The 10,124-nt window shown below is 27.8% G+C and overlaps 2 protein-coding genes across 2 annotated transcripts in view; one reads left to right on the top strand and one right to left on the bottom strand.

Annotated features, from left to right (window-relative positions):
- The window catches only part of LOC113373825 (uricase-like), a 3,103-nt gene extending 2,681 nt beyond the window's left edge, over positions 1-422 (bottom strand). The window contains 1 exon segment of the mRNA XM_026614099.1: positions 394-422. Within this exon segment, the coding sequence (XP_026469884.1) occupies positions 394-422 (29 nt within the window).
- Positions 1-9,257, top strand: part of LOC113372147 — a 31,161-nt gene extending 21,904 nt beyond the window's left edge. The window contains exons 2-6 of the mRNA XM_026612471.1: positions 1,362-1,512; positions 6,486-6,626; positions 6,885-7,025; positions 7,266-7,379; positions 9,108-9,257. Coding sequence (XP_026468256.1) covers positions 1,402-1,512; positions 6,486-6,626; positions 6,885-7,025; positions 7,266-7,379; positions 9,108-9,185 — 585 coding nt within the window. The 5' untranslated portion in view covers positions 1,362-1,401 and the 3' untranslated portion in view covers positions 9,186-9,257. The remainder of the gene's footprint in view (positions 1-1,361; positions 1,513-6,485; positions 6,627-6,884; positions 7,026-7,265; positions 7,380-9,107) is intronic.
- The last annotated feature ends 867 nt before the right edge of the window (positions 9,258-10,124 follow it).

The raw sequence follows: 10,124 nt of genomic DNA on the forward strand, positions 1-10,124 counted from the left end.
GCATTAGACAGTAGTAATGATTGCACTACCTCAAGTTCACATTACAAAACTAGTACTATACAGGCTGAAAATAATTTAACATTTGTAGACCTGAATTAGAAATCACTTCAATGTCTCATATTATATTGGTTAATAATTATATATTTTATCAAATAAATAACTTTCAAAATATTTTCACATATTATTTCAATGTAACAATTTTTATGAACAATAATATTCGTGGTTTAAACTTGCAGATAAATCAAATAAGTTGCTTCTAGATTAAAACTGATAATTTAAAATAAGTTTTAAATAAGTTGTATAATGGGGAATATGAAGGAAAATACTTTTATTTAATTATAAATATACACTTATTTCAAAAACATGATACACAAATACTTAAAATCCTATCACTTATTACCAGAGCTCGTACACATGAACATTTATGCATTATTTTATATTGAATTTATTGCTATCAAAAAAAAAAATTAACTAATGGTGTGTGGCATCGTGCCTTAAGCCAAATTGCTGGAACTTTCCGTACCGTAATAAAAAATTCGAGGAATAGTAAATGTTTTCAAATAGATTGTTATAAAAACAGTAGCTTAAATATGTTTACAGAAAAGTTAATAAACACAACTCAATCAATCAAATTTAAAATTAAGTACATTGTCTTATATTTATAAAAATTATATAAATTGAATCGCAAAGGTTAAAATTATTTATTCAAAGTATATGAAGATATTTTATTAAAGAACATTAGCTAGTATTAATAATAAAATCCGAATTATTTACGATATACAAAAAAATATTCTTTAAAAATTTAAAAAAAAAATCTTTTCTTAAAAAAAATCGTTTTGTTAACACATGCAGAAAGCTTTTTAAATCATTCAAATCGGATGCTTAGTTCTTTCAAAAACTGTAATATTTTGCAGATTTAGTTCGGTATCTCCGAAACGGTCGGACCTGCCTTTGCCAAAAACCAATCACTACTTTTCCTTGTCATCACGAATTGAATGTTTTTTGGCCATTCAAATCAAATGCTCCATTCTATCAAAAATTCGATTTTTCTCTCTCTCTATCTATATATATTATAAAAAATAAAGTTAAACTATTATTAGCAACCAGCAAACCATATATATCTTTTTTCTATGATTTTAAGCAGCGTTCGCAACAAAAACATTCTGACACATATGTTTATATATGATTTTACTTAATTATTCTTACAAATAAAGAACCAAATATGTAGATACAAATATTGAACATATTGAAAAAAGTCGTTTACTATTGGCACTGATATTTTTTTATATTTGTAATGTAAGAAACAAAAAATCTTATACTGAAATAGAGAGGATTCTTACAAATCGTAATATCTTTTTCAGATTTTCGACGGTCAAAGTTCGCGCCAGGTTGGATCGTCTTATGGGCTCCAATTTGGTCCGCGTGACGGACAGGAATTATATGCAAAAGCTGCAAGTCAGGATTAAGGATGACTACGTTTTGCGACAGGACAGACGAATTAAGGAACGGGAGGTAGGTATCATAGGTAAAATTACTGAGTTGACTTTATATTTGACTAGTCGTGCGTGGCATCGTGCCTTAAGACAAATTGCTGGAACTTTCGGTACCGGAATTTAAATTTTTTAAATTCTCAAGGATTTTTCGAATTTTTTGAATTTTTTTAATTGTTTTTCTAATTAATCGCGCTACGTAGCTGATTTTGAAACGAAATATCAAAGCACGATGAAAAATTTCAACTGTAAAACTAATTTAATTGTTGTAATTATTATTAACATCTTTATGAAATATCTGATAATTTGATGTGCGTATGTCTAATTATCAATTTTGGCCAACAAACAGCATTTTTTTTACTGGATCTCAAAGACCGATAGACTTGCCTTACCAAAAATTTAACCAATCCTTAATTATATCAATATGATACTAACAATATAGTGATATGTTTTTTAAATCATTAAAATCGGACGCTCCGTTTTCACAAAATCGCCATTTTTGTTACTTTTTACCCCGTATCTTCTAGAGCGCTGGACTTGTCTTTGCCAAAAACTGATCAGCACGTTTCCCCATCAATACGAATCAAATGTTCTTGCATTATTCCAATTGTATGATTTGTTCTCACAAAATTTTTATTCTTGTTACTTTTTATCCCGTATCTTCGAAACCACTGTTTTAGCCAAAAAATGAATCAGCACGTCTCCCCATCGAACACGAATAGAATGTTTTTCAAATTATTTAAATTGGACGCTTCGCTCTTAGTATCTTAGAAATGGCTGGACTAGCCTCTGACAAAATCAGCACATTTCGCCATCATTACGAATCGAATGTTTTTTGAATCATTCAAATCGGTCGCTTCGTTTTCTCAAAATTGCTATTCTTTGTCTCGTATCTCCGAAACGACTGACCTGCCGTGGCCAAAAACTTATCAGCAGGTCTCCCCATCAATACAAATCAAATGTTTTTTGAATCATTCAAATCTGATAATGCGTGCTCTCGAAATCGTGGACGAAAAATTGTATTCAAACATGCACATACATACATTCATTTTTTTAAAGTATGCCAAAATGTTCAAAAACCTTCAAAGATATGCAAGATTCTCTGCGAGAAATTGAAAAGTATTAAAGTTAACTTTATATTTAAAAAAAAAATGAACGAACTGCATAATTCGTAGTTCTATTGTCAGATAAGCTCACTCTATTATCTTACTATTTGCATGAGATAAAATAAGATATTTTATACCTTATATTAATAATGTTAATTATTAATATAGATTAATAGCTCAATATGTTAAGTATAAAGGTATCTCATTTACCAACTTTAAATTTTTGGCACAATTTTACTGAACTTACTTAAAAATAGGCAAGGAGAGTGAGTATATATTTTGCAATCATATCAGAAGATTTTTAGATAGATGATGATAAATAGATATTAATTTACATTTGTGCATTTTTTATATTCTGTAAAATATAATTACTCCTTTTAAGAGGGCCTCCAAAAAATGTTTGATTCGGAGCCTCATGAAGACACGCTACGCCCCTGTTTTTGAATATTATGATTTTCAATTAAGCCTAATTTGTTCTATACTTATTCGGAGTAAATATATACAAAATGTTCACTGTTAGTCTTGGTTTCCTAGTGTGTCTCAAGTATATAGTAAAATAACGTTGAATCATTTAAATCGAACGCTCCGACTTCTAAATTGAAACCATTTTTTGCACTTTTTGCTCCATATTGCTGAAAGGGCTGGAATTGTCTTTGCCAAAAACTGATCAGCACGTTTCTCTGTCAATAGGAATCAAATGTCATGGATCAGTATACCTAAAACCGTAGTCGAAAAGTTGTATTCAAGCATAAATACATACATACTACTACACATACACTAATGGTATGCCAAAATGTTCAAGAGAAAAAAAAAATCCATTTTGATTTTTTTTTGCGATTACTATAACTTACTCTACGAGAGGTTTACTATAAAAATAAACCATTATTTCTTATTTATGTCAGAGATGAAAACTGTTTTTCAATGTTATTAAAATCAATAAATGCCATCTAATTCCGTTGTGCGAAATATCATATTTTGAATTGTTTTATATCACGCCTCTGATACACACACCTTTGCGAATATTCCGTTTTCGATGTCAATATTTGCATGATGATCAAATGCTTAGTTTTCACAGGGTAAATCATGGCATCAGATATTACGCAAAAACAAATATCAAGTCAAATACAATATATTTTGATATCGGGTAGACATGAAAATCAGTTTTGAAACGAAACTGACATGCCGCATGTCAAATTTACTGGCATGTGTAATAATTTGGATACTAAATATAATGGTTCTGAGGAACTAGAGGAATAAATTTCTCACTCTAGTTTATTAATAACATATAAGTCAAAATGTTACTTTTCAAAATAAATCTCACATAGTGATATCTAAAATAATCGTCATTTACAATTAACACCAATAACATACACCAATACAAAAATCATGTAATTTTCTAAAAGATTAGGTATCCTCAAGTGTCCTTAAGGCAATATTTTGAATTTAAAGAACTATGATTTTATGCTTTGATTTAATTGAAATATATATATTAAATTTCATCACTACAAGTAGACTTACTATCTCATTAAAATGTGATTTTACCATTCCTTCAATGTAAATGTTGATCAAATAAACCACAAGCAAAGATAATAAATTATATATGAAAATAATGTATATATGTAAATAAATAAATAAATAAATATTAAACAAGATCAAAAAAAAAAAAAAATATATAATTCATTTTTTTAAGTTTCATGGAAAGTTATATTCTCAAGACGTAGATCTACTTCATGAAAGTTTCCGAAGTAATCAACATGCTTCGATTTGCATTTATATGTAATCTCGAGATAACATAAACTTAAGTTTGTATTTTGCTTCAGGTCATGAATAATGAATTTATAATAATGTCAATCCATGGTAATAAATTGTACTTGTTTCTAAGTAATTAAATACTAAAAATACATTTATAGAAACCATCCTACTTGCAACAATGTCTCGAAATAAGTGACACAAACTTCAACTCGGGTGATTATGTCAGAGTTGACAGGGTAACTTCAGTAAATGCATGTCATTTCAATTCGATAAATGCTTTTCAGTAAATAGTTTGGATTTAAGTTTTAAATCTATTGATTTTCATAAAGGATGATTGCAGTTTATTGCCCTTAGAATTATCAACTTCCCGTAGGTAGTTACAGTCATGGGCCGAAAATCGAAAATGAAAATTTTTGCATATCTTCACGTTTTGAAAGTTTCTGAACATTTTGGCATACCTCAGAAAAAATGGATGTGTTTGTGCATTTTTTTATGTTCGAATTTTTTCGTTTATATTTATCGGCGCAAATTCCCTGTGATCTCATAAATTTTTAAACGCTAACATTATTATTATTATTATTATTATTATTATTATTATTATTGTTATTATTATTATTATTATTATTATTATTATTATCTTATTGTTTCTAATATTTTTATTTTGTTATATTTTATAGCTTTTCTATTATTATTTTATTATTCAGAAATTTTATTTATATTATTTATTAATTTTATTTTTATAATTATTTGCTTTTATTTTATATTAAATCATCATATAACAGATATTATTCTAATGTAAATTCTATCCTTTGCACTTTTATTTATTTCAATTTATGTTATTATTTATCATTATTGCTAGATGTTAATTATTTAACAGTTGTAATAAATATTGTAACTAAAAAAAAATATTTTTCGGCGCACGGATCAATCGATTTGGATGGTTCAAAAAACATTCGATTCCTATTGATAGGGAGATGTGCTGATTAATATTTGGCAAAAGCAGATCCAGTAACTACGGAGATACATGCCAAAGAGTGCAGAAAATAGAAATCGAGATTTTGGGAGAACGGAGCGTCTGATTTGAATGATCTAAAAACATTCAATTGTTTGTTTTTGGCAAAGGCAGGTCTAGCCATTACAAAGATACGGAGCTAAATGTACAAAAAATGGCTGTTTTTGAGAGAATTAAACAACCGATTTGAATGATTAAAAAGACTTTCTGCTTGCGTTGACGAAACAATTGCTTCTGGAAACTTAATTTAATTTAAACTTATTTTAAATTTTTTTTGTATATCGAAAATAATTCAGATTTTAATTTTAATTCTTGCTAAAGTTCTAAAGCTCACTTATATACTTTAAATAAATAATTTTAACTTTTCAATTCCGTTTATATAATTCTTATTAGATAAATTAGACAATATTCCTCGAACATTTTGTTGCAGTACGGAAAGTTCTAGCAATTTGCCTTAATACACGATGCCATACACCACTAGTTCAAAACTTAAAATATTTTTGCTTATAGGAAACTTATCATGCTGAATCATATGATCTTTACAAACTCTACTGCCCTATACAAAATTGCAAATAGTTATATTATTTAATGACGTATTGCACATAATAGATTTGATTTGTTATAAATGATAATGGAACTTAAAATGATGTTTATATATTCAGTACTTACAGTTAAAAATTCAGATCATTTCCTTGAAGGGGCGTCCATTAATCACGTGAATGACTTTTTAAAGATTATTGGACGCCCATCTTCCTTGGTTATATGTGTTAATATTTTAAATTACCCCCGCTCTTCCCATTTTTAGTTACGAGAAGAATTGTAATTTTTTTTTTTTTTTTGAAAATGTTTGTATTTTTTTTTAAATTTAAGTTAAAATAAATACACGTGATATCTTACTATACCTCTCTCTCCCCCATGTGATATTTTGTAATTTTTTGTCAAAACACCCCCCCCCAACCCCCTAAAAACCACACGTGATTAATGGACGCCCCCTGAGATCATTTTCGCTCCAAATAATCAACAACTGAATTGTTACCGTCTGTAGGATATGATCTGCAAATTTTAAAATTAGGACCATATGTTTTTCACATTTGCTACTAATTATTATTTTTAATTTCAATTTAGGCTCGTGAAAGGGATCGTGAAAAGGCACTATTACTGGCTGGACATATGCCAATGAGTGAGTGTCCTCCAGAATTGGCAAACCACCCGGTTTTTATAATTAACAGAGAAACAGAGAAAATTATTGCTGAAAGACGAGCAAAGGTGAGCAATTTGTAGATAAAATAATCACTGGAAACACTTTTGTGAGCATTGTAGTATAGAAACCACTATCACCCCATTTGGTCATAAAAATGTAGTCCTCTTGGCTAATTAACTTTTCCAGAAACCTTTTTTATGGTTTTTGTATAAGATTGATATTCAAAATTTTTTATTATTTTGAGGTACAAAAAATCATGGATTACCCTATATGAGGAAATGAGTCGAACTTATATTAGTTATTTGTATGAATTTTATTTATAGATGCAAACTCCTGCATCGAAAGCATTGAAATATCTCAAGGAGTTAGCTGCAACAATTGGAACTTCTGAAGAAATAATGAGAGCTGCAGAAAAGAGCGAATTGCAAGAAGCTACTGGTGGATCGGATCAGGACAGCAGCATTGTAAGATCATAAATCACTAAAATTATTAACAATTGATAAAAAATAGTTCTAATACTTTATCCATTAATGATAATATTAATAGTTAAGACTTGAGTATGATTCATCAACTAAAATTAAGTTCAGATTAATGCATTCAGTTACTTGTTCTGGGTGTGTTGTTTTATTACCTTAACATTGATTCCAACAAGTTTATATAAGTTTTATTTATTGAAGTAAATAATTTTTTATATGTTGTCCCAGGTGGGAGTTGATGTTGAAGAGGATGATGAATCCGATCCATATAGACTGACCGATGAAGAATTTGACCGATTATGGTACGAAGATCCAAGAGTTAAGAAATTACGAACACTCGAGGTAATTTTATTTTATGAAAGTAGTTAATGAATAGTATATTGTATAGAATAATTTTAAATTTTAATAATTATGTTCTCAACTATTATGGCATACAACAATAATTGTATGAATCTGCTTCTGAGTTAACTTTGGAATAAGTAAGAAACAACAATTTTCGCAGTAATGGATGGGCCAAAACTACTTTAATACATTATATCATAGTACATTTTTCTTATTTAAAAAAAGGATCTTGATATTAAAGTAAAGGACAAAATAAAAAATTTACATACCAATATATTTTAAAAATAAAATCTAAGCGAACGAGTTGAATGAGCAGATCTTTAATATTTGTGAAGGTCACATGTAACTTTACCTTTGTAGTATCATAGTATCTTCTTATATATAAAAATGAATCGCAAAATGTGTTGGTAAGCGCATAACTCAACAGCGCCTGAACCAATTTGGTCAATTCTTCTTGTAAAATGTTCGTTGAATTCCAAGGACAGTTCTTATGGCGAGAAAAAATCAAATAATTGCCGGGAAAACCATTAAAACAGCACTTTTTTTTCAAATACACACGTTTTCTAACTAAAATCAATAGTAGAATCAATTTGAGCTTTATTGCTATTATATAATTGCACGCACTCACTGGATACTCTTCCTAAACGATTATTCGGATTTTGATAAATCTTCTGAAGTTTTTTAAGGAAATTTTCTAGGATGTATGTGATTATAAAGTACTGAGATGTGCGTGCAATATTGTAAAAATAAATTAAAAAAATATAAAAAAACGACATGTCATTGTTTACACTGAAAACAAATGAAAACTATCATCTGCCACAAATTTCAGTTTACTTATGAATATAGACAATATTAGAATATGTATAATAAATTTATGATTATGAATAAGAAAAATGAAATGCCTACATTATTACTGCCAAAAAGCAGCTGAGATGTGCCAGAAATTAAAATAATATAAAAAATAGTTTATGTATGGCAGATTGAATGATACACATATGAACAGGATATGACAAATTAATTCACTTAAATTTTGAAATTAGGTATTAACCAGAGCCGGTGCTACCTTTAATGCGATGCATGCGAAAAATACGAGCGCACGCTTTAGGGGGCACTAACACAAGATTCGGATATTAAATTTTTAATATAGTTTTTTTCTTCAATATATAATTCCATTGCATCTTTTGCTAATCTTTCCACAATATTTCTAAAATTCGTAAAAATTTCACTTTATAACAACAAATGGGAAAGTAAAGAAGAATACATACAATTCAGCCTTCAGAATGTCGATTAGAAGAAGTTTAAGATGCAATTTTTGATATCTTAAATAATAAAAAATTAAATTAATTTAATCTTTAAGTACCTGTGTTATGTTATGGTTATGTTATACCGTTTAAAAGACTTCAATTTCCAATATAGTGTGTGAATTGAGACTCATCATCTTATTTAAGGCAGTTCTACATTTAACATCGCTCATATTATAAATGTATATGTATTTTGGCGTGAAGAGTAATTTAAAAAACAATAATTATTATTTTTAGGTAAACTATAAATATTAGTATATTATATTAAAAAATTGAAGACATAGGTACAGGACAACGTCTGTCGGGTCATAGTAGTTTATAATTTAATTCGACCACATTTATTGCTAAAAAAGCAAATATATTAATTTAATTACATTATTATTGCTACAGTATAATAAGCGTTAATTTAATTCTATTTAATTTTTAGACTGTTGAAGAACTGTACGAATTAGCTGACCAAATCGTCGGAGAGATTCCTCCTCAACAACAAGCAAATAAAACATGAGAATTTATCACAATTGATAACGATGGAAAACAGAATCAATAAAAATTGTAACTTCACCAAAAAAATGCTCCAATTGACGGCAAAAATTTGGCCCAAAATGTTACTGAGAAGAGCAATTGGCTAAAGATTGGTAGAGGCTTTCAAAATTTTGGTACAAATTGAAAATTAAAATCAAAAATTCTAAGCACACATTGCTATGAATAAAAATTACCAAAATGAAATAAATTCTGATACCAAAAAACTAATTAATTAACAATTTTATCAATCATTGCATATTATTACCATGTATCAATAAATTGATATTATGAAACATGTAGTCTTGATTGTAAATTGAATAATATACAATAATGGAGACATTTTTAAATTATATCATTAGATTCAAATATTTTTGAAAATAAATTTATTCATCGTTTTAGGAAATTCATATAACATATAATAAATATAAATGAATATTAACCAAAAATTTTAATGTTTAATATATAAAATAATTAATTTTTTGAAATGATTGATAACTACAGTTTGGAACATAATCTGGAATAATCTAATTTTAATATAAAATGTATTAAAAATATAAAAATATCCTTACACTAAGCTTTCTTAGAATATAAAACCGGTGTAAAAACCCCATTAAAAATGTGCACGTGCTGAATTTATCATATACCTATTTTAAGAAACACTATTTTATATATCTGAAAAAGTTTTAAGTTTGTTACAAACTTGCATTCATGAGAAGTAAAAATTTCTTGACATGATAAATGCACATAAAATATGTGCTTCTGTTTTTATAGTGTTCATATGAACTCTCATGACAAAGATTTTCTAATCAATATATTTCAGATGATGAAAGTTTTGGAAATCTATGCATGTTTTAATGCAAATGTAAGAAATATAATTGTTGCTTTAATTATTTTAAACATATTTTATATATAAAAATATAAT

Source organism: Ctenocephalides felis, unplaced genomic scaffold (assembly GCF_003426905.1).
Source record: "Ctenocephalides felis isolate EL2017-DRISC unplaced genomic scaffold, ASM342690v1 CF-g0.4_SCAFFOLD_01604, whole genome shotgun sequence".
Lineage (NCBI taxonomy): Eukaryota > Metazoa > Arthropoda > Insecta > Siphonaptera > Pulicidae > Ctenocephalides > Ctenocephalides felis.